A 25,489-nucleotide genomic window follows, 5' to 3' on the forward strand; every position below is an offset into this window, starting at 1 on the left:
TTATCATATGAAAGTCATACCAAGGACAAATTCATTTCACACGCTGACCTCAGAACTGCACGCAGCTCTGCCTTTTTATCACATAATACATAAGAGGAATGTTTGAAAAAACCAATGCTGTGTTTGTTTATTGTACCATCTAATGCTTTTGTGCCTTAGAATTCCCATCTGCCTTAGATTTGGGCATCAGTGAGTAACCAACTTTTCCATCCCCATAAAGGTCTTTCTTCAGGTTAGCTCAAAGGATGGCTATTGTTGGTACCCAGATGTTCATCAATTGAGCATATGCTCATGGTTGTTTTGAAGAATGCTTTTTAATATCACCTTCTGTGGTTTCAAAATTATTTGTGTTTTGAGCTACCCAAATATAATTACATTCTTGAGCACGTTAAACATCATAAAACTCTTCTTATGCACTAGAGAATCTTAAGCTATAAATCACCACACTAGTGAATAATTCATAGCTACTTTCGTATGTATTTATTTTAAAGCAGGCCATTATCTCCCATTCTTTATTGTGTAGTTGTTTCTATATCTGGAGTCATGTCTCAGACCTCTGAATTATCCAGTCACTATCAACACAGACTAAGAATGACTATGTGCCAGGACTTTGGCAAAGATACCGAGAAGAAGAAGAGATGGGCAGATCGAACCAGTTGCAGACATATTCATTCCATTGGCTGAGAAATGTGCTCATCTGGAAAAGGGAGTCTGCTGCTATGAGGCAGGTCCTTAGCCTGGATTCTGGACAGCAGCACTGATTTAAGAGGTGGAATGAATGGTTGGTGGAAAAGACTGAGAAAGTTTGCCAGGGTCAACTCTGTAGCGAGGTGGAAATGGCTGGTGAAGAGATTTGCTGCAAGCGTTCCCAAGCACTCACAGAAGTGAGGAAGTTGCCCTGAGCCATAAGAGAAGCCAACATCCGGGGAAAGTCATGTCAAAGCTTTTTGACACGATTGGTGAAAGGGAGGGTTTTTTTGTTTTTGTTTTTGTTTTCTTCCTTAAGAACAATTAACAGGCCCTTAATAAATATCTGCTCTGTGCCTCGTGCTCTGAAAGACACCTAGAGGGATACAGAAAGAGGGGGAGCTACAACTCAGCCTTGCACACGTGTCCATCCTACTTTGGGCTAGCATTTATGAGAAACAATTAGAGAATCACAGAAGAGAAAATATATTCAAGTAGTAAAATTGGGGAAAAAAAAATTATTCACTTTCTACTTTTTCAATTTAAACCAGGTCCTACCCTGGGCCTCTTCCAATGAGGATCTCCTCCCCAGTAAATACCATAAGGAATGCAGATGAATAGAGTTTTAAATACTTAAAAGTGGCACAAAACTTAGTTAAGACCAGCATCTGGATTGCCAGAGAGGGTTCCCTTGATCCAGTGATAGTGACAAGTAGAGCCCAGAATGTGTGTGTAGACATTTTACAAAGTCTACATTGGATGCCTAGATGGTACGCACATTCTCCCTAGTTATTATTGGTGATTTCCTAGTTATTATTGGTGTGTGTTCTGGGCAGTTGGGGAAGTTGAAACTAGCTACATTTCTATATTTGTCATAACTCTGCTCAGTAATTAAGCACAATAACAAAGAGTATCCAATTTTTATTGAGAAGGAAGCCGTTACCGATGCATTCCTACTGGCCAGAAGCTCTCAGAGAACAGGCTCCCCCACCCCTCCACTCCCAGTATCTTGTCTGGTTCTCAGACATCAAGAGCGCTGTACCTTATCTCAAGTCTTGTAAAGTGAAATGGAATGCCGAAAACTGTAAAATATTAAACAGATTGCAAGAATGAGTAACAGGCTGAAAAATAATAGACCAAACTAATTTAAAGAACTTCAAAAGCAGTCTTTGATTAATGTTGCCTACCTTTCAACTGCCAACTCAAAGATACAAGAATACCTGCCAGGGGTGGAATGCAACCCCCCAGGGGGCTCAGGGAAAATGACCCCAGGATATCTAAGACAGCTCCTCTCAAACACCTGCACAGGAGAGGAGGAATCCCAAGTTGAGGGAAATGGAGTCACTCAAAACAATTAGGAAAAAAAAGAACAATATTGTACTAAAAGAGAATCTTGAGACTCCCTTTTAGGGAAAAATTATAATACCAGCTTAGCAAATACTAAGAATGTAAAAGAGTTCATGACAAGCGAGTTCTCTAGCACAATGAAAACAAAAGGAGAAACAGTTGAAGCAGAATCTCTATCATCAACGTTCTCAATTCCAGGGTCATGAATAAATAACCAGTGAGAGAATTCAAGCACTTTTCAGAAAAAGGATGTTTATGTAGATAGCAATGTATAAAATGCTAGGGCTGCCAACTCTCCTCGGCAGATACAGATCAAATACTAAAACAAAGCAGTCCCCAATGCATTCTGCCAAATCCAAGTATATTTAGCTCCTGAAAGAGAGGCAAACCATGCTCGTGGCCTTCTTACCACGGATTGGAGTTTTCTGCAAAGGCATTAGTGGATTCCCTAGCCAGAGCCCTGCGAATACATTGCAGAGGTGTGAGATCATAACCCTTGGATCTTGTTGCAGCACCTACAGCTGGACCGACCACTCCCAACGGGAACCTGGTGGACGAATGTGATGACGACCAGGCCAACTGCCACAGCGGAACAGGTGATGACTTCCAGCTCACAGGTGCAGAAACCATCTTCATCCCATTGCTGTGCCATTTCAGTCACGTTGCGGTTGAGACCGGCTAGTTCATGTCTCTGTGTGTTTGCATAACTCCTCCCGGCCGTGGCCATGGTCGGGGTGGTGGCTGGCATCTTCCTTCCCTTGTGCTATCCTGCCACCACCATTCAAAACAATAATTTGAGCCATTTTCAGAGCCAGAGGCTAGGATGGTCTTCATCGAGTAAGAATTTCTCCACCATGGCTAAACGCGCTCAACTCATCCTCATCTTCAAACCCCTGCCCCAGAACACACGCACGACCCATACATAACCACACACTTTGGATTGTTTATTTTCATTTTCTAACAAGGGTAAAATGTCTTGAGAGGAACCTTTACCCAACGAATTGATGAAACTGGGCTTATATTTGAAATGCTGCTTTTAAGTGAGGATTTTGTAAATCCTGTTACATTAAAATTTACAAAGGCAGAATTAGTTGCTATTTCACATCAGAAATAACTAGCAAATGTATCAGGGATGGTGGGTGCCAAATACCTCACTAATTCATTTAGAGTATTACTCCATAACATTCTAAAACCCTAAGAGCTAGAGAGTGACCTTCTCTTCTCCTTGGAATGGCAGAGGAAATATTAGACAAGGGGGGAAATAGGATTGTACCACTTGGAAATGGGCCAAGGCAGTAGGATTTTCACCCTATTGTGGCCAAAGGCGCTGTGGGACCTTTACTGCCACCTGAGTCAAAATGCGGTTCCATCTAGCATCTGACTCTCATTTTAGATTAAACATGAGCCCTTGGCTGCAGGTCTGTATTTTTACCCAGAAGGGACTCAGAGAGCCCACATAATTAATTTCCATGGGCGAAACTAAAGGTGTTACCATGTAACTTTGTAACCTCGCCATGTTATTGGCTAATGCATTAATGTAAAATCTGCAAGGAAACGTCCCACAGTACATTTCCAATTACTTCAAAAGCTCTCCTCTGAAGGAGTGAGAGAGCTTGGCACTCAGATAGAATAAGGGGTCAAATCTAGCTCAGAAATTTAGTACCATGAACCGGGTTCCCATTTAAATCCCAGCTCCTAAGGCTGCCTCCCTCTAAATTTCCAGGATAATCGCCTACAGTCATAGGTCCAGTAAATGTTACCATGGGATTTTGAAAACAAATCTTGTATGTAAGTAGCCACAAGCCACAAAAATTAATTAATGCAGAGGCATTTTCTTTGTGAGATGTCAAGTTCAAGCTGAAAACCCTACAGCTAGAGTTAAGAACAGAGTACCATTTTGTGAACCAGGTCCTGTGGAACCTTCCCAGGATTGCTTGTAAACACCCTGCCACAGACCTCAGGCCTTCTGTGGACCCTGTCACACATCCGTAGTGAAATTCCTCATAAAAAGGAACGACTATAGTCATCACAGTATACCCTTTCAATTGCCCTCTTGTGGAGAGGTTCTTTTCTTTATAAACCCTAAAGTGGTCAGTTAATATTGATTAGAAACAAAGCCTCAGATTTACTCCTCATATCAGAACAACCAACCTTCTCATTTTTGCATCAGTTCATGACTGAATCAATTGAAACTAAAGCCTTTGAATGAAACAGAGCAAGTATGTTAGCCTGGAGCAAATTATGTATGGCAACGAGTCACACACCACAGAAAATGGGTCATTTATGGTGGAAACACTGACAGTCCTCTAAAAGTACAAGGTTATAGTTTATCTATAACATTTAAAATCATTTACTGGTTAGATAGAAAAAAGTTCTAATTATTTTTTTATGTATTACCATGGCAAAAAAAACCACAAAAAAACAAAACCACGCCCATTTGTCTATTTCTATAAATACATACATATATGAAGAATTTCCAGAGGTCTTGTTAATGCCCGCTCCACGCCCCCATTAAGAAGAGGTGATTTCAGAAGGAATCTCATGTTTCAACTTCATTTGCTGCAACTTGGGTTTTGTCTTTGTCTTTGTTTTTGTTTTGTTTTGTTTTTTTACTTATTTTGTTTTATGGAGCTATGGGTTATCCTCTGAGAAAGGGTGTGCTCATATGTAATCATTTTTGTGAGGAGCAAAAGCCTCCCGTCACCCAGATATCCTCTTGCATGGGAGCAGCTCACGTCCTAGGCTCACACACAGCTCTGCAGCCTTCTTGCTCCTTCCGTCCCAGCCTCAAACTTGGCACGTTGAGTGTAATGGAGCCAAAGTAAAAACATCCTCACTTTAACCCTGAGAGGAGGGAAGGTGGAGAGGAGGATGAAGGCCCTCTCGCGAGGTGGTGTTTGGTTCCTTCACGCAGATGGTGTCACTTTAATCTCTCCTCCTGGGGTGACCGCTTTGAATATAGTGGGAAATAAGTATTGTAGCAAAATGCTCATTACTTACAAACAACACTGAATTCCAGGTGAACTGTACAGAATGCATGGAAATGAGGAGAGATTTCACTCTCTGGTACTTGCTTGCCAAGGTGAAAATTCACCCCTGAAGTTACTCATTTGCAAATGCCTTTGAAGTCATTAGATAATACAGTTGGTTTCAAAGGCACCAGGAGGCCAAATTTCACATTCGATCTGTGCGTACCCAACAGCGGAATTTGGCTCCCAACCTATAACAAAACTGATAATGCATATCGGTTTTAAAAAGTGAATTTTCACCTTGAGTCTTTCTCCCATAAGACCACTAGGAACAGAACGCTAATGTATTCTGGCCTCCCTCCAATTCTGCCATTATAGATTCACCTTCTTAACCCATAATATATATAATTCCTTCTTCCTAGCACCTGCCTCATTCAGGCCACACACACGTGTGACCACTCATCCAGCATATTTACTGGGAAAGCAAGGGTAACATGACTTGGTGCTGCAGTCGATTAGCTCCAAAATCTTCCTACCATCCCAAGAGCACGATTTTACAGCTCTCTGATTCACGAGCTGGATGATTTCTGATCTGTGGAAGCCGCAGGGTAAAACGAAGACCCGGCCAGAATAGAGATGATCACAGAGCTTGACTGAACGGTACTATTGGGAGGTGTACGATGGCACCTGAGAACGACCTCGACAGCGTTCTGTGATACTCAGGAGCCCACCGCATGCCCTGCCCCGGAGTCTACCCAGGGCTTTATCTCTTAGGGCAACAAATAGATGATCTCGGACCATAGCAGGTACACGCTAGGAGAAATGGCTTTCTCAAACACCTAAGTAATAAACAGCACACCAGCTTCTCCCACACTTAATGGGTTCTAAGACCCACCTGAGAAGCTTTCAAAAATTCAGATTTCAAGGCCTTACCTCGGATTCTGGTTCAGTGAGATCTGAGGAGGATTAGTGGATTGGCAACCACAGCTTCAACAGGCCCTCAGGTGATTCTTATGGTTGGCAAGGTCAAGAACACTACTTTAAAACAGAGGTTTAGGGGCACGGGAGTGGCTCAGTCAGTTAGGTGTCTGCCTTCGGCTCAGGTCATGATCCCAAGGTCCTGGGATCGAGCCCCGCATCGGGCTCCCTGCTCGGTGGGGAGCCTGCTTCTCCCTCTCCCTCTGCCGCTCCCCCTGCTTGTGCTCTCTCCCTCTGTCAAATAAATAAATAAAATCTAAAAAAAAACCAAAAACACAGAGGTTTAATGAAGAGGAGCAGAAAATGGAAGTGCCAAGATGCAGAACAAAAGAGGGTGAAGCTAGATTGTCACGTGGTTCCCTCACCAGGAATCCCAGAGTCAACCCCAACTGACTGGAAGCTGACAATGTTCAGGAGGTTATTTGTGCCATCTTCCAGTGCTCTGGGCCTGTGAGGCAGGGTTTCTGCTCTTGCCTTTTTGTGCAGCTTGTCCAAATCACATGCTGGGCAGAATATTTGTCCTTGGGAAAAGCAAACAACTCCAAGCAGCTAAAGAAAGGAGGAACTGCTACCACCCACTTAAACCTTCAGTTTTTAAAATAGATTGTGGGGAGCAGCCCTGCGTGTGCATTTGAGACCTTGGGAAACTATTTGAAGCTCAGAGGCCCGGGTCTAGTTTAATTCCCAAGTCACTGAGGATGTGTGGAGGCTTTTGCTTTTCATGGGTACAGTTGTGTAGCACGCTTAACCTGGGAATCAGGGAATGCCCTTGGAAGGAAGCCTCAGACTCTCCATACCGCCTGGATGCTTTTAGGAATACATGTGTTGAGTAAAACATCGTGGTTTATTTGCGCTTGATCTTGTGGTGGGCAAAATCTAAGTAAAACGATTACCACAGGCGGAATTAAAGGAAGGAGTTTCTACGGAGAAGTTTGCCTCCAACAGATGTACGTCAGCATAGAGCATTTCTTTACTGTGTATTATCCACAATGCTTCCTTTTTCTGATTTTCGTATGTTACTGTTTTGTTTGTTTGTTTTTCAGGCGGTACCACTGTGCTGGCCACAGAAAAGCCAACCATAATAGACAGCACCATACAATCAGGTATCAAAAAAAAAAACCCAACAACAACAAAAAAACAGAATATGGGGTAGATTTCACGTGTGCCTCTCCGCCCCCCACCCCCAAGTAGTGCATTGCTGCGCTTCTCAATTTCAGTTTCTCTCAAAGTCCTAGAAGAGAGATGCCACGCAGCATCTGGTCTCCAAGCATGAGCCATAAATATTGCTTTCCTTTCATCCACATGTATATGCAGCAGGGAGTGAGGTTTCCTTCTCCATCAGTAATTGCCAAATGGTGACAATCCCAGCTCTCGGAGGAAGGAACTGGGTAACATACTTTGTTTAACGCAGCACATCTAGGACATGGACTGTGTTTGCAAACTCCGAGAGAAGGAAAGCTCACAGGCAGCAGCCTGACTATTTATTTTCATCACAATTCTGCAAAACCGAGACAGGCAAAGTTTGTCAGTTTTGCCTGCCACGGAGTTGGCAGTTTGACAACAGCGTTTCCAGTGGGCGTGCCACGAAATGGGGTGCGGAAGCCACGGCTGCGATTGTGCGCGGGGAGAGCGGCGCCCTGGGGAGCAGCACCTCCGCATCCTTTTGTTAATAGAAAAGCCTAATGACTTTTCAAACCCGTGGCTTGCTGTTTACCAGGGGCTGGCCGCAGTTAAAAGGCAGCCTCCCCCGCCTTTTGTATTTTGCTGGTATTCGGTAAAATTCTTCCCCACAGACACACACGAAGGGAAATCGTCAGTGCAAGCAATCAGAGGTTTTAAATACTTTAAAGTTAATCATTAGAGTAAGGTGAACAGGTCAGTTTTCCAGCTTCTCCCATTTCCTTTATCGAAGCTCACTGAGCCTTGGCCTCCACAGTCATTTATTAATGGGGTGTGTGGTGTATATCAATGTTTCCTCAACAGTATGACACCACCCAGCGAGGCAGAAAGTAGAAAGGGCTACTCTAATTAGTATGCTTCCTTAAAGGATGCTGTCACTGTTGACCTGATTAAACTGCAAAACAAACTTCTCTATGGTTGAACTTAACCCTGAGTTTCCCTGTGGTGGGCTCAGGTTGACAGAATTCCTGTGACCCCACGGTTCAAACACCCCCAGCTACCAAAAGGTGAAACAAAGGAATATCTGTTCCCCTTAATTCAGAAAACACTGTAGTCCAAAGGACACTCTTTCTGAGGTCTAAGATACGGGCTTCAGGGTTGCACCATCACCCTGCATGGACCCTCAGGAGTCTGGCCTCTCGCTCACTTCCTGCCTTCCCTGAGGGTCCTGGGCCTTCTCGGGTGGTTCTCTGTGGAGTACCCACTGGCTGGCTGTCTGGGACCCTCTGTCATAAGGAAGAGGGCTGAGGTGACAAACTGAAGTTCTAGTAACCTAACAAACGTGTTAACTGCCCTGTTAGTTTTTTCTCTTGCCAGAGAGTTAATTAAAACCCCTCTAAAGCTGCCAGCGAACTTGTCTTATCTCTTCTCTCTTCTTGCCTATCAAAAGAGCTAGGGATCATTGAAAAACTGAAAGTTGAGCAACAGCTCTGGAGACAAGAGAAAGGTACACACCAGATTCCAAAGTGGAATAATTCCCCCTGGACGTTGAAAGTCAGCAATGACTTTGTGAACACATGTGGTTTGTGTGTGAGTTCAAAGACCAGCCATCCTGTGGGGTGTACTGTGGTCAGAGCGCAGACAGACAAATCCCAAATCAGGAAGACCCATGGCCACCACCATCTGAATCAGTTCATGTCAAACCGCAGAGCTTACTGATAGAAGGGGTCTGCTCCGGTTTTGAGTTCCACGGTCAGCCCAGAGTCCTTTCCAAATCACCCTGGTTTCTCATTTTTTCATTGCCTGAGTCATGAACCTGTCTCCCAGTCTTTGTGGATAATGGACTGTCTGACCTTCTTTGAGGAGCTCTGTTCATTGTCACCATCTGGCTAAGCCAGTGTTCAGAGCAGTTCTCGAAGCCCTGCATGTGAATCAAGTCCGAGGTTAAGCCTAACTTTGAGCTGTTCACCCAGGGTGGGACCCACCTCTCTGATAGTTTGATCCACTCTCTTCTGCGGGTTTCAGATTCTCCAGGCATATTTACAAGCAGCAAATTGGACCCCTAAACTTTCATCTAATCTGATTTTGCTGAAGCCATTATAGACTCAAGTAAAGTCTTAAGATTTCATTTTTGAGGATTCTTATCAATATCATCAACTCAGTGGGCCTATAATACTCAGATACTGTCTAGGTTGTGATCAAATGCATCAAAGCCTATTAATGCTCTGCCAGAAAATGAGGAGAAACCCTGCATTTTCCAGCCAGCTCGCCCCACTGAAAGGTCTCACGCTCTGAGGATCTTCAAACACTCCTAGAGCAGCTCAGGGTCGATTCGTAACCTATGATTGCATGGGCCTAAGCATCTCCACTTATTTGGACTGAAAGACCCGTCCGAGAGTAAGCTAGTTAACATCCTCAAAAGACGTTTTGAATACCAGGTTCCAAAATTAAATCCTTGTGCATATATGGTGCTAATGATTCAAATGCGGGCAGGATAGTTTCCACAAGCGCAGCTGGGGCCGGCGCGCAGCGGCTATAAATTTGTTTTAAGTTCAGAATATTGTTTCCTGCTATTTTTAAGAGTCAAGAAGGGATTTAGCCAGATTATTCCCAATGAATTTAATAAGAATTGTGCAGCCACAGGGCCTGGGTAATATTTTGAAGACTGAAAGGTCACTAGTCCTCTATACTTACTTCATTCCTCGGTTTGCTTTTTTTCTCTTTCTTTCTCTCTCTCCTCTTTTCTCTTCTGCTTCTCTCCTTCTTTCTTCCTCTCTGTCTCTCTTTCTTTCTTTCTCCTCCCTATAAATGTTTGTGTGTGTTTTATGTGTCTCATAGCCTTTCTGGCCAGCCCTGAACTGTCAACATCTTCTCACCCCACACTCCTCCCCCACCATATACATGGGTTAAAAAAAAAGAATAGTTCTTTTAAATTAACAAGACTGCCGTAGATTATATGATCGGGACAAGAAGATGAAAGGGTAGTAAAATACAAAAGGTTAGAGCAGATCCCCTTGTTACAGTCATAGGATCGGAGAGCACATGAGAAGATCAACGTGGACCGTCACTCAGGACAGCTGCAGAAATGCTTGAGCCCTCCTCTCAAACAAGGCTGTCCTATGTCCTGGTCATTAGCAACACATCCAAACTCATAGATTTTATGGTATCACCAGAATATTAAGAGCCAAAATAATGCATGGTGTGGTTTCTATACTGTACGATAAATTTAATGTATTAGCCAGAAATACAGCCAGAAATGTGTGTGCTGTAATGGCTGGCTGCCGTCCTGCATGTGCACGTCTTATAAACTACATTTTAAGGAGGAAACCCAAAACCACACACGTATTAACATTTTCCAATATTAACACTTTCTAATAGGAGATTATGCAACAGTACATTCTAGGTTCATGGGTGCTGACATCCAAGGTTGCTCAACCATTCAGGCACTGTTCAATTGACTATAGTTCATCTGCATAACTCAATCTTGCTGCTCAAAAGTGTGGTAAATTTTGGAGAAGGTTTCTCATGCTTTAAGAAGCCCTATTTCATGGTTATGATAGACGAGACATGAAATATATCTCTCCGGTGACACCATAGCTGTGAAATACAGCCCTTCTGCACTCACCGAAAGTACTCACCTTAGACACGTCATGTGGCTCACTAGAGTGACTTTCCCAAACTAGCTCTGCGCACCTTTGGGAGGTCTTATTGTCACCAGAAGGGGGAGTCCATCCTGCTCCATTTTGACAATGCATATGGTGCATTCCTTCCAAAATTCTACATTAGCGTTTGCAAAGGGTTCCTTGGAAGCGAAACATGCAAGGTAAATCATCCTTATCTATTCAATGAATCTTCCCATAAAAATCCCTACTGCCATTGTTAAAGTGGGGGAGGGGGCCATGGCGACGGGGCTCCCAGAAGAACGCAAGCAAGCCCTGTCGTGTTAAACACGGACAAAGTTAAAGAAAAGATCAAAACAAGATCTAATCTCAGCCTGACCCTAATACAGCGTACGACACTATACTTCCCTTATTGTACATACGAATGGTTTTGAGACATGTTCAAGATTAACTGGCAAGGTGCCCTAGGCACCTTTCTCTCCGTTTCAATGCTGCCATCTTGTGGACTACCTAAACTCAATGAGAAGCAGTGACCTCCCTTCATTAGAGAAAACAGCTGCTTTGTGTGTTTAATTTTACATGGGGGGAGGAGTAGGACTGACTGAAGCATGAGAATTTTATCTTTAAGATTATTTTAATTATTAGCTTCAGATTACCGAAAACAAATTCCAAGCCACAATGATTTCATTTCTTTCATACTTAAAAAGTTAAGCTACTTCTTAAAAAAAAGGGGGGGGGAGTGAAAAATAAAGCTATAGAGGCTTAAAAACACGACAGTCAAATAGCACCTTGTAGAACACACAAGACAGATCATTCCTGAGAATCCATTCATATTTTCTTTTCAAATTCAAAGGAAACATTTTTTTTAACATTAAAAGAAACTTTTAAGTGGACAGCTCTTTAAAAATGCTTTGGCTCTACATAAACTTGCATGGAGGTTTTAATTTACATGCAAATTTTAAAATTCACTAAAAAAGCAGAAACTTACACTTGAAATTAATTGACCTGATACGAAGCACAGGAGACTAAATAACCTTAAGAAACGCTTCAGAGATTTGACATAAAGACCTGAAGTGTTACCCAGTGTGGTAAGAATACAGATAGCCTCCAGAATGAGACATCCAGCCAAGTCACATTTCTTCACTTTTGAGGTTCACGGGTCAATCTGTACTTAAGATTCTTCTCATTGGTGGATAACAATGTATATGATTCATTCTCACGAACAGAGTATCTTTCATATTAAATATCATGGGCATAGGGAGAATGTTATAGATGTAATACATCTGCCTTGGAAAGTAACCTTCCTGGAAATTTTATGTAAAACCAATTTGACAGGCAGTCCATAATCTTTTTAAAGCTGGATAAAAAAAAAAAAAAAAATCCAAAACGTGATTTTGCAAACATTTTGACATCTCCATGCAGTCTTTTGAGTTTCCTGGTAATCCTGGGTTTTGAGGCTTTCCCAGAATTTTCAAACAGACGTTAAGTTATATAAGTCGTGCCTTTCGTGAGCAAATTAAGGGCCTTTCTGACCTAAATGATTAAATTTGTCTTTCTCTGCTTGTCTCTATTTTTCCTTTCCACCCACTGAAGAGTTTCCAACATATGGTTTTAACTGTGAATTTGGCTGGGGTTCTCACAAGACATTCTGTCACTGGGAACACGACAATCACGTGCAGCTCAAGTGGAGTGTGTTGACCAGCAAAACCGGACCCATTCAGGATCACACAGGTAATGGAGAGTTCACTGCGGCCTCATTGCTTTAAATTAGAGAGGGTGTTATTGTGGAGGGTTTCTGGGGTCTGTGAGATTAGGGGTGTTAGAAAACACTCCCGAGCATTCACTTCGTGCTTTCATTTCCTGGAATTACTGAGATCTCCTTTCCTAGAAGAGGTGCTCCGATGCCTGGTAGCAGAGAAGGCCCGATTAAATCTGGCAACTGATTGCCTCTCGGAAAAATAGCAAACTGGGCAAAGATGTGTGAATAAATACCTGTTTTATACTTTTCCTGACCGTTTTCATGGAAATTTCAAATACATTCAAAAGCAGAGAAGGCTTAGTGACATGAACCCTGTATGCATATAACCCAGGTTCAACAAGCACCGAGTCACAGGACTCTTACTTTATGTCTAGCACCCCTGCCTCTGGATTATTTTGAAGCAAATCCGGGCATGGGTCATCTCATTTATTTTGCAGCTAAAGAAACAGTAAGTGAGCCTCCTGCTCCCTCTCTCTTGAGCCTTGAAGTTGAAATGGAACAAGGTGGGGTGGGATTCTTATTCATTTGAGGAAGACTGTAAATCTGGCCCATTTTTTTCTGAGCGGGTGGAAACCTCACCCCACCCTGCCCCACCTCCTGTCTTACTTTCCTGCTAGGATTAATTAGTGGCAGAGGGATGGGCTGGGGGTCACTGGGGGCTGACTGCCACTCCAGTGAACTCTTTATCCACTGCCATCCTGCTTTCCTCTTAGTCATTTTGTCATCCAGCTTGAGGTGCTGCATGAAGATCCAGCGGTTGTCCTTACAATGCCCACACATACACACGCTCCCACACACTCACCACGAACACTCAACCAACCGACATCTCCCCGACTCAGTGAAACTTAAGGGACTGTTTGCTCAAAAGGTGGCTTCCCAAATGATACACCAGAGAGCCATTTGCTGATGCTGAGAAATCTCATTAAACAAAATTCCCCCATGCTGGGGCTTTGGATGAGTGGGTCAGTGGGCCAATGCGTTGGCAGAGGGCACTTCATGCCTCTCCCATTTCGTCATTCACTTTTTTCCCCCCAGTGAACATAACCATTAAGTAGGTTGAATTGGCCTCCTTCCACCACAGCTACCTCTTTGCCTAATGAGAATGACAAGGAAATTGGATAAAATTGGACTCCTTCAATTCTGAGACACTTTCAATTGAATCTTAAGACAAGCAGTTTTAGAAAACTTAAAATACTTTGACTGTAAATGGCACTGTACATATAAATGGCATCAAATTAACCAAATGCAATTAGCTGAAATGAAGGCAGTAATGGTGGAAAAATTGATGCAAAGTGAAGCAAAATGGCTCAGTAGGATCTGACATTCAAAGGAGGTTAAAAGCTATGTTAGCCAGAGACAAAAGCTAAAAGGCTTGCCGAAGTAAAGTGCTAATTGAGAAAATGAAGACAGAGTTCCTGACCCAGAACTGTGATAAAACCCCTGAAAGGAAAAATATCAACGCTTTATGCGTTGGAGTATCAGAAAAGGGGGGCTTGTCTTAGAGTAACAGCTGAGAAGTGTGATTCCTTCGGAAGGATTTGTCTCTTTTGTTCTCCCAGACACCCAAATTTACTTGGCTGTGGTGCCAGGTCTGCTCTGACGGGAAAAAGCCTCCTACAGCCCTAGAAACACAAGCATTTTCTGAGAGAGGGGGAGTGAGCCCAACATCTGAAAGGCAGGAACTTGTTAACATTAAAAAAAAAAAAAAGTAGATGAAAAGAGCAGCCCACATGCACACAGACGGACATTAGACAATATTCTGCAATTTGCAAATCAGGAGATTTCTTTAAATTAACACAATCTAGGTAAAATATCCTGCTGTTCAATTTGGAATTTATTGGAAGGAATCCCACTTGGTTTTCTGCATTTGACTTCTAAGAGGGAAGCGATGTACCTCCTTACAGAGGATTCCTGAAACCCAGCATCTTCCCTGGTTTGTCGAACAAGTGTTATTTGAGGAGCCCTATTACTTGGTAGATGCTGCACCAGGCACTGGAGATGTGAGAATAAAGGAGGGGGGCCCTGCCCTGAGGAGCTCACGGTCTGCTTGCACAAGGTGGGAAATGATTACCGCGCAGGGGGTGAGGGGGCCCCAGGCGGAGGTGAGCGGCGATGGGAGAGATAACATGGGGGCTCAGAGAAAGCAGTCCTGTCCCAGAGAGTCTGGGCTAGGATTGGCGTGCGCGGGTATGGAGGAGAGCTTGCAGGTGGTGTGGGGGGACAGGCTTCTCTGTGAAGCCGTTAGCTATATGGCAGGGGTGTGCAGCCTCGGGTGCCCCATGAAGGAGTGTGGCTAGGCTAACGGTCTTGAGGAGCCACTGAGAAGCTTCGAGCAGAACAGTGACATGAACATGTTTTTAAAAGCCCACAGAGGTGTCAGGGCAGAGGCCAGGAGAGATTTCCCAGGCAGCCTTCCCCCCTCTACCCAGGTCCAGTTTTCTCCTCCTTTCTCCCACCTGTTCTCTGATGAGCCAGAATAAACGTCATGGGCTCCATCTATGTGCCCCCCTCTCTGCAGCATCTCCAACCTCAGTATTTTTCCCTAAGAATGGGGGTATGGGGCACAGAGGCAAGACGGGTGCCTTTTTCACCTGTCCCTCTTGGGGGACTGAGACCCGACTGGCCTCAGTGAGATGGTGCTGTCACACAGTTAGGGAACCACCACTTGGTAAAGAGAAGCAAACCCCAAGAGCGACTGGGTCTGCGTGGTCACAGGGGGCGCTTCGTAAAGACCGCGTCAAACATGCCGCCGGAGCCGTGAGTTTTATTTCCACCCTCCTTTTATTATTCCACCCGTTGCTTCTCTTAAGAGGGTCTTGGTGCAATCTCGTTTAAGCAGCCAGGTGAGGGAAGCAAGTTGCCCGCTGACACACCCACTTCTACCTGGAAACTTGGACACAGGCGAAAAGATACAAGGACGTGCCCACATGTGCACGGGGAAAAAGTATCTCACAAACACGCAAAGCCCTTGGGCAGCAAACAAAACCTCCCGCTGCCCACTGAGGCCTGAGCATCAGATTCACACTTACATCAGGTGAGGCCTTAGAGTAGGTATTTCTATTTGCAGAGCAAACAGTGAAACATGAGTTGTGTATGTAGACCAGGTGGTGGCAGGAGGAAATGTTCCCACCGGGGGTAATTAAAAGCAAAGCCAAGAGTAAGTCCTTGCAGCTCGGCAAGTATCTGCGTTGCCAAAATGGCACGTTCTAATAAGCCTCAAAAATGCAACCTTGCCTCTCCTTGAACCAGAAGCCCACATCAAACAGGAGTGGGGCTTGCAGCTGAGATTCAAACTCTCAGGTGCATGTAAGGGATTTATAAGCCATTAAAATAAACTAGGGAAAGTCATCTGAATTTGTGGGAAGAAGATTACTAGATGATTTGGAAACACAGCAACTTTATTACTATCAAGCAGTTATAGTAACCAGAGTATCATCACCCAGCTCAAACGATAAGTAAGAAAACATCTAAATTATTCCATGTCATGTCTGTGTTCGTATCTGTGCTGCTGAAACTGTTTTAAAGTGGCCTGAAAATAGGTCTGCCCTCTGCTTTCAATGGGCTTCCAACGAGGCAAAGGCCAATGGGAGTCGTCATCTATGGCCACGTGAAAATGCCTTCCAAATCCCGGGTGCCCGAATTAGTGCGGCTTCACAACCCTCTCCCCATCAAACACCCCACTCACAGAGGCTTGGCGCACAGCCTTAGGTACCAAAAAGGTTCCCCCAAAACCGCACACTCTTCCCTTTCCACCGCATATTTGGGTTCTTGGTGCTCAGCCTCGGAGAGAAGGTTCAAGTCGTGGAACTTAAAAGAAGAGATGGAGGAGTCGTGAATGTGGCCACTATCCCTAACCTGGTTTTTTGTCACAGCAGGTGATGGCAACTTCATCTATTCCCAGGCGGATGAAAACCAGAAGGGCAAAGTTGCTCGTCTGGTGAGCCCCGTGGTTTATTCCCAGAACTCTGCGCACTGCATGACCTTCTGGTATCACATGTCTGGTTCGCACGTGGGCACGCTGCGGGTCAAGCTGCACTACCAGAAGCCAGAGGAGTATGATCAGCTGGTCTGGATGGCCATCGGGCACCAAGGAGACCACTGGAAGGAAGGGCGGGTCCTGCTCCACAAGTCTCTGAAACTTTATCAGGTGTGATGTCCTCCCCGGGTGGGAGGACAGCTCCTTCAGGGAGACGGGAGATGGGGATGATATTTTGGAAATTATGTAAATGAGATGCGGGAATTATTCCAACAATTATTTCAGGTGTTTCCCAAACCTGGGATTTTGCCGCAGCGATGATCCTCCCAGTAGCATATTTCAGTCTCTAAGATTACAGGAATAGAACCAATTTGCTGTGAAAGAAGGGAGAATACTACTTTATAATCTATTTCTGGGCTGTCACAATGAACATTCCTTTTATTCGCTGCTCTCCTCAGTTTTAAATTTTGAATTATGGAAAGAGAGTGTTAGGAGAAGTTTTATGCCATCACCAGGCAGTTAATATAGATTGATGAGCAAAGCGCGTGCTTCGGTGAAATCTCATGAATTTAATTTACGTGCCATAGATTGAACTGAACAAGCATTTGTAAACACTGCTACTCGGGACTGAACATTTCAATACTGTGAAAATGATCTTATCTTGTTAGGTGATTTTTGAAGGTGAAATTGGAAAAGGAAATCTTGGTGGGATTGCAGTGGATGACATTAGTATTAACAACCACATTTCCCAAGAGGACTGTGCAAGTGAGTATGAACTGCTGTACAAGCCAGGACATGCTTGCCCAGGGCATGAAGATTTTCATGCAAGGGTCTTTGTCTTGCTCATTTAGACCTAGAATTTCAATGTGGGCTATAAGCACATCATATGAAACGCATATTTTGCTGCAACAGGGCATAAAACCAGGTCGGTTTACCTTTAGTTACCCCATTCCCTAACCTCGTTCATTTAGTGCCTGCTTGGTACCTGCAAAACCACATAAATAATGTGGAATCCAAAAATTATAGCTAAAAAGAAAGACTCACAAAAAAAAGAAAGAAAGAAAGAAAGAAAGAGAAAACTCACAGCTCACAGGCTATATATTCCATACCAAAACATTTTGATGAAAAGTGGAAAACTCAGACATCTGGATGATTCCAAATATCTGGGTGTATAAACAAAACAGCAGGTCTTTGAAAATTTTGAGCACAGTGAACTTAATTAAGATTACATTGTTCATGAATCATAGAAGCCATAATTCTTTGCTCTATTACAAATAAGTAGATGTTTTTGACTCTAAAAGTAGTTGAAATGACTCAAAAGAATAAGTGAAATTTTGAGACCTTGCCTAGTGCTACAGAGTTTATGAGTTTGTATTGGCCTGGTATATGGATGAAAGTTGACATCGAAAACCAATGCGTACTCCCTGGTTCTTGATGTATAATTATAAATAGCATCACTAATGGCAATGTAATCGCACAGTAATTAGTCTTAAGCTCCATTTGCTACACTTCAACTTTTGCTATATATCATATAATAGGATGTTAATTATAACAAAATGGAATAAGCCTATTGGGCAAATTTAAGACAAAGGAGGTCTGTTGGCTGTAACAGGTTTTTGGTCATTTCAGCAATTTACAAAGCTTTTATTATACAATATATTGAACATATGTAATCCTAAAGTGGCAATAATTTGATATGGTTGATTAAAGAAAATGGGGGAAAAAGAACAGTGAATAAAGATCTGCTTTTTCGTACTACGTAAGGGGATCTACTTAATGCTACACATTTAGCCAATCTTCACAGAAAATGATAAGACTTAAGATGTCAGTTGAGATTACGCTCCAGATTGCCCACACCCAGGTCTACACTGTTGTGAAAATATGTATTTCATGTAGTTACACAGTGTATGCAATGCGCTGCTTTCCTAGCCCAAAATGAAAATGAGGTTTTTAGAATGTGCGAGCAAACTCCATAAACGAAAACAAAGAAAGAAAATTTAATTCCAATTCAACAAGTTTTAGCGGACTGCATACTGTAGGCAAGGCAGCATCCAAGTGCTCCAGGGAATATAGAAAGGGATAAGACAACTCGATGAGCCTTTTTCTTCTCATGGGACTGGTCCACATGGCTGTCGTTGTTGCTGGGCATTATACTCAGAAAGTCACAACTAAAGCACCATCAAAATACTCTATGTTGCTGTCCCGATAAAAAGATGCCTCAGATAATTGTATAATGAGTCACCAAATATGTATCCTTGAATATTTAGCTATGGATGCTATGAAACTTTCAACTATTTATTAGTTATCCACACATTTATGCAACAAATATTTTTAAGGCACCTTTTCTGTTCTGGACACTATTACAAATGTTGGGAATATAGCAGTGAATAAAGTACTCAAAACTCCCTGCCCTCTCCTCAAAACCACATGGGCTACTGGGACTCTACTCCCAGAGATTTCATTTATTTTACTTTATTATTTTAATTATTATTTTAGAATTATTATTATTATTTGGGGAGGGGAGGTAAGACCTAGAACACAGTCTCTTGCCTCAAAGAGCTTATAATACTATTTGGGAAAACAAACTAGCCCTCACCAAATTTAGGAAGAAGTTCTCTACAAAAGCACAAGATGGTAGCCCCATGCACAACCCCATTACTGTTTCTTGTTTCCATCAGCTTTCCCCCACACTCCAGGTGCCAGAACTATTTCGCTCCACTCTTTTCTTCTGAAACAACACGCTCTGCTAACAGCAGTGCTTGCTGGATTTTGATGTGACATCAGTTTCCTAGTCCTTTGACACCACCTCTCCATTGTTCTGCAGTTATGTGGTGGGGCTGGATTGCACTACAAACTACCAAGGAAATCCAGCAGAACCATTAGTCTGAGTGTGTGTGTGTGTGTGTGTGTGTGTGTGTAAGGGTTTATGTAGTTTGTGTGTATTGGATTTTGTTGGCAGTTCAAATATCCCTTTCAATTTTGTTTGACTTGGCAGAACCGGCTGACCTGGATAAAAGGAACCCAGAAAGCAAAATCGATGAAACAGGTAAGTTTATCTTGCTGACCAATTAAAAATTTACTATGGCTTTCATTATATTTATGAAGCAACTTTCTGGAGCTCTAGTGCACTGGTAGATCAAAGCGGTTCAAATAAAATAAAAATCTCTGCCCGTGCTGCTGTGCATTGGACTCTTGTCACAGAGGGCTCTCTTCTAAGCCGCCTGGAGATCTAGGGGAGCACCGGGGCCCCAGGGGAGCGTGCTCGCGCTGTCCCTGTCCTGTCTGAGCTGAAGGAGGACTTAGAGGATGACCACATGAAATACTCTCCCTTTACATCTATGGAAATAGGAAACCAGTGAAGCCCATGACCTACCCAAAGACCGACACTGATTTTCTTACGGTAATTTGAAACCCTCCTAAATTCTTGTCTGGTTGATATCCTGATATGATCTTTGAGGACCAGAGTCCAATTTTTGTGATAAGCTGTTGTGTTTGATCCATTTGTGGCCCTCCTTCTCTCCATGGGAACCCTAACTTCATGATAATGAAGACAGTGATGATGATGATGATGATGATGATGATGGTAAGGATTTATTGAGGAGCTAGTATGCCCCAAGCACTTTACAGGTGTTATCTTGTACGCTGTCTGAGGCATATTGATCCCATTTTGCAGATGAGGAGGCTGGAACCAGGAATCGCCCTCAGTAGCCCAGTTAATTGGGTGGTAGCCTCAGACTTTACACCGATTAATCTGAAAATGTGTGTTTTCCTTGACTACTTTGTGATCAGATACAGGACATTTGACCAGAGTTGGGCCCTGCCTCATGTTATTTTATTTCTAGAAGCTTCCACCCCTCCCAGCCAGCACCTGTGGGTTGTTGGAGACTTGCCCCAGCATCACTCACAGCTGCTGCCAGCAATTCTGTGTTGTCCTGCCCGTCAACATCAGCACCTGTGGCCGGTAGAAATGTGGACCCACCATAGTCAGTCTAGGACTTGATAGAGACAAATAAGTACGGCACTGTACTAAGCTGTTAATAACATTAACATGCGGCTCATCGAGCTTAGTTACACAGCCCATGCTGAGATGTAAACTTTATTAGAGGTTGTTTCAAAACAATGTTTCAAGGGAGAGAATATTAATATGCCCCAAGGCTTGTTCCCCCTGTTTAGGGACTTGCATCTCATATTTTTAGTTGTCTTTGATTGGAATCTTTGTTGATCAGAACACCATTAAGTAAACACTATGCATGTTGTGCATTAACATTTTAGTCTTGTTTCTAGTACCACATAATTAGGCTCAAAGCTCCCATGTTAATAATTTCTCATGTTCCACTCTAAAGAAAACATTTCCCCAGTGACTGAACTGCAAAGCAGAGTGACTGTCTCCCGTGAAACCACCAAGGCTGCAAAGATGCTGATTATTAAATGTGTTCTGTTCAGCACAACACAAGACACGCTCGCTCTCTAGCTTGGAGCCATAACCCATTTTAAATGTCAGCTGCAAGCATCTGCTTTGTTCTGAAAGATCTGTCCTTCTTGAGTGAAACCATGCTGGACTAGGGGGGGTTAGAATCTGTTTGACTGGAAGATTTTACATGTGGGGGAGCAAACACGTGTATAACCCGTGCCCAGACACACTGGAGACGGCACGGCACGAGGGGCAGCTTGGAAGGTCTCCTTGGGCCTGGTTTGGGGAGCAGGCAAATGCACAGGGCAGGGTGAAATCCCCCCACTAGCCAAATGTGTGATTAAGCATCTTGCAAAGCTTTAACGACCTGGCTGGTCTCTAGCCAGGGACTATAAACACAGATTATAATCTAGTGCAGGTGGTGGGCTGTGTGGAATCTGAATTAGATTAGAACCCAGCCCTCCGTGTTCGTCCAGAATCCGTGGTTTCCGTGTGCTGAGCTATGTATTAGAATCACAGCGCCTGCCACGCCTCAGTTCGCAACGAGTCAAACACAAATGTTGGTGTTTTCCGGCGATGCCGAGCCAGACCCCACTTAGAAATCCCCCACAGGCTCTCGAGAGAGGACAGCCTAATGTGGAGCATGTGATTTGCTTTTTGTCTCCTTTTTCTCTGGTCTTCTGTCTGCTTCCGTCTGGTTATGTTGGCGGTGCTCACGGGGCCCATTTTGCTTCTCCCCTAGGGAGCACCCCCGGCTATGAAGGCCCACGAGAGGGTGATGAGAACATCTCCAGGAAGCCGGGCAACGTGCTGAAGACCTTGGATCCCATCCTCATCACCATCATAGCCATGAGCGCGCTGGGTGTCCTCCTGGGCGCCGTGTGCGGAGTAGTGCTCTACTGTGCCTGTTGGCACAACGGGCTCTCAGAGAGAAACTTGTCTGCCCTGGAGAACTATAACTTCGAACTCGTGGATGGCGTGAAGTTGAAAAAAGACAAATTGAACCCACAGAGTACTTATTCGGAGGCCTGAAGACAGACGGAGGCAAAGACGAGTCGGAGAACTGACGTGGAAGGAGAGAACTTGAGCGTGCTGGGGAACTGTTGATCTCTCTCACTGTCCAGGCTGGGAAGTGCGTTGATGACGCTGAGCCAGGCTTTTCTCAGGAGCTTCGAGGAGTATGGCCGACAGACAGGAACAAGTTCGCCGTGTTCACAATCGGAATCATGTACAGTCAGCTTTTTTCTGTTGGTTTCATTTGAATAATCAAATGCTGGTGTTGAGACCAAGTATGAATGACTTAATAATTCATTTCGACTCTCCCTCCCCTTCTCTCTCCTCTTCCTTTGATGGATTCCTTTCGGAAACTGTGCAAAATCCAAGATGCTGGCACCAAGTGTATTCAGTGGGGCCCTTTTGACGGACATGCTACCTGCAGCCCAGTGCCCAGAATCTCATAGAAAAACCGCCCTTCAGTGGACTCCTGAAGCCGTAGTTGTGTATAATTGCCCACGTCGTACGTAGGCAGAGAAGGATTAGGATGTTTCACGTGGACGTACTGTATCGCCTCAGTACCGCTATCGTGTGTCAGCTCTGTTTACAAAGCAATACCGTCAAATTTTCTTGATGTTTTCCAGTGTTGTACTAAACCTCGTGCTTGTGAACTCCATACAGGAAACCGTGCCATCACCGAACACTGCTGGCCACCGCAACGGCAACTCCTTGGCACTGGCTAGTCTATGTCCTCTCAAGTGCCTTTTTGTTTGTACTGGTTCTCATTGTGTTACATGAACGTTTCTCGCTGGTGAAAGCCCTACTCTTTAATCAAACCCTGGTGGCCCACTGACTAAGAAGAAAGTATAATTTAGTGTGAGATGTCAGCCCCCCGCCCCCGGGAGGGCAAGGGCTCCGAAGATTTGGCAATGTGGCTTAATTGCTCTGCTTTTTTCTGTGGTTCAATTTCATGTCTCTTGACCCTTTTGTATAAAGCTGCAATATTCTCTCTTATTGGTCTTTCATATGGAATGTATTTTCAAATGTAAATTCTTTCTCTCCTCTCTCTCTCTCTGTCTGTCTTTCTTCTCTCTTAGAACTTAAGCATTTGCCATTGTCCAGAAAAGAAACTTGCAGCTTTAACCTGCTGGTAATGGCAAACAATTTTGCTAGACTTTATGTTTAAAAATAAATAAATAAGGGAAATTCCTAACTTTGCCCTCCAAAGTCTAACTTTGGTTTTCTTGTTAACTGGTTAAAGTGACAGTATCTTTTTTCCTTAAGCCATTTGTCTGTCTGCTCCAATCAAAATGATCTGTGATAGAAGCATTTGCATTTAATAGAAAGAGAGATAAGCTGAGGGAAGAAGTAATACTAATTGGCTTTCAAGTGAGACCCAAAGGAAAGACTGAATACAATTCTCCAAATATCCAAATATATGAGATTTTTACATCCAAAGCTACAAAATGGCCCTTGAGAACCTGCTTGTTTTGCTATTGAATCAGACAAGGGAAGTAGAAGAAAGAACAGTTAATTTAAGAAAGTGACTATAAATCCTGGTGCCTGGGGTGAAGTATTTTAAGATAAGACGGGGGAAAGAAAACGAGTAGAGTCAAAACAAATCTTTAAAAACATCCATTCAGGAGCAACCCTGAAAAAAGAGACTTGAATGAATGCATCTAGAAACTTCCAGTGGCTCACAAAGAAAAAGCCTGCCATGGGGCTGGTTAAGACCGAAGCCTCGAACAACAGCACAGAGAAGTAAATATCTTATCAGGCAGCATGTGAATTAATCCAAAGAAGGCTGTGGTTGTTTTCAGAATGTTCCTGTCAGGCCATGGTGTACAGAAGAACTTTTAGATTTTCCTCCCTTTCTACATTGCTGTGGGGTCCCGTTCAGATACATCTGTGGGAGTCACATTTGCATCATGGATGGGTCAGTCCATTCATCTTGGTTTAATTGGATTAAGGATGCCTTTTGTTTCCAGGAAAGTATCGATCACCATGAAAAAAGAATAGATTTTTATCCCCAGAGGCATTCATTCAGTTGTTAGGATCCTACGGGGATGAAAGCACTAAGTAAGACCTGATTTTTTTTTTTTTTAAGGCAACAGACTTAAAGTTGTCCTTAGCCAAGGAAAAATGATACTGCGACTTTAAATTTTAAAGTATCTTGCACTGATAAATATATTTAAAAATTATATGTTTATAAAGTTATTAATTTGTAAAGGCAGTGTTACAAAATGTTCAGTTTATATTGTTTTAGATTGTTTCGTAATTTTTAAAGGTGTAAAATAACATATTTTTTCTTTATTGAAATCTATAAGACTTTCTGTAGTAAAATGTTTTCATTTTACTGGTATATGATTGCTTCATGTTTTGTACCATCATCAAATTTTGTGCAAATTTTTTTTACAGAAATTTTTATTTTCTATGACAATATGACACTTGTAAATTGTTGTTTCAAAATGAACAGCGAAGCCTTAACTTTAAATGACATTTGTATTCTCAGACACTGAGTAGCATAAAAACCATATAGAACCGAACTGTAACTTCAATCCCAAACTATGACTACTACATTCCAAAGAGACAGTTGAATTAAACATTTTCATAAAATACCCACACCTGATGGCTTTTGTTCTATTAGCTTTGTTATTGTTAAAGAAGTTGGTATTATTCCAGCGTTGGATAACTTTCAAGATTTTTTAAAGTTCTTTTTGAAAAAGTATATCCTAGTAAGGAGAGAAGATTAAGAAGACATATGCTGAAAGTAGACAATCAACCCAAATCGGACCCTGTCAGGATAAGGAATAGAGAACTTAGCCTTCTACGTGCAAAGTTTCCAACCCCAAATCTTGTGTCACATGGTCTATCGCTATTCCACTTTTTTAAAGGAAATTCACAAATACCTGTTGGTGAGTTTTGTTCTTGCAGAAAACAAATAATAAACTGATAGCGTTTATGTGTGTGCCGATGCTAAATGTAGGCGTAAGGCAAAGGTGAGCATGGCATTGTAACTGGCTATTTGGTAGTTCTTGGGAAAATTCCAGTTCCATCTGGGACCAAAATAATAGTAATAGTAATAATAACAACAACAGCAGCAGCAACAACAAAGCAACGGATGTGTTAAGCCAAAGCATGCTGAGTAAGGCCCTTTATAAAACTTGCTCCAACAAAATTGGCCTAGGCTAAACTCTACTCTCCACAGACCAATAATTCTTCCGTTACCATTGTAGGAAAATTTGAAAGCATAGGAACTTCTTGAAAAGTAAGCTGCTCTGCACAGCTCTTTGCAGTGATTCAATATTCCTGCTTCTCTCTGGACATTTTTGCCTTTTGCGTTTTCCCAGATTTATCCAAGAATAGGATATTTACCCTATTGAGGGGATTTTCAGAACTCTCTGCTTAGAGAGAAGAGTCAGAGAGAGACAGAGCTGGGTAATCACTTCACTGAAGTTAAATTCTACCTACCTTCCAGGATGTTCCCAGAAAGCATGATGACTTGCAAGGAGTCTACCAGGATTAATCTAGAGATGCTTTCTGAAAATTGCCAAGGGTCCTCGAGTAACACGATCTCCATTTCACTGTTTGAAAAGGCCTTAAACATACGTGCTTTTCACCCGTCCGTCA

The 25,489-nt window shown here is 43.0% G+C and overlaps 1 protein-coding gene across 6 annotated transcripts in view; it reads left to right on the forward strand.

The window, feature by feature from the left end:
* Positions 1–24,477, forward strand: part of NRP1 (neuropilin 1) — a 137,378-nt gene extending 112,901 nt beyond the window's left edge. For 2 of the 6 annotated variants that reach the window (XM_064591869.1, XM_045874213.2), the window contains 7 exons: positions 2,547–2,651; positions 7,025–7,084; positions 12,314–12,451; positions 16,352–16,626; positions 17,124–17,220; positions 19,451–19,501; positions 21,609–24,477. In XM_064591869.1, the coding sequence (XP_064447939.1) occupies positions 2,547–2,651; positions 7,025–7,084; positions 12,314–12,451; positions 16,352–16,626; positions 17,124–17,220; positions 19,451–19,501; positions 21,609–21,898 (1,016 nt within the window). In that variant the 3' untranslated portion in view covers positions 21,899–24,477. Of the gene's footprint in view, positions 1–2,546; positions 2,652–7,024; positions 7,085–12,313; positions 12,452–16,351; positions 16,627–17,123; positions 17,221–19,450; positions 19,502–19,803; positions 20,560–21,608 lie in introns of those variants that run through there. The other 4 variants (XM_064591870.1, XM_045874215.2, XM_045874214.2 and 1 more) reach the window with 4 other exon arrangements.
* The last annotated feature ends 1,012 nt before the right edge of the window (positions 24,478–25,489 follow it).

Source organism: Mirounga angustirostris, unplaced genomic scaffold, assembly GCF_029215605.1.
Source record: "Mirounga angustirostris isolate CCGP_5_RB_7025 unplaced genomic scaffold, mMirAng1.0.hap1 SCAF_5, whole genome shotgun sequence".
NCBI classification, from domain to species: domain Eukaryota; kingdom Metazoa; phylum Chordata; class Mammalia; order Carnivora; family Phocidae; genus Mirounga; species Mirounga angustirostris.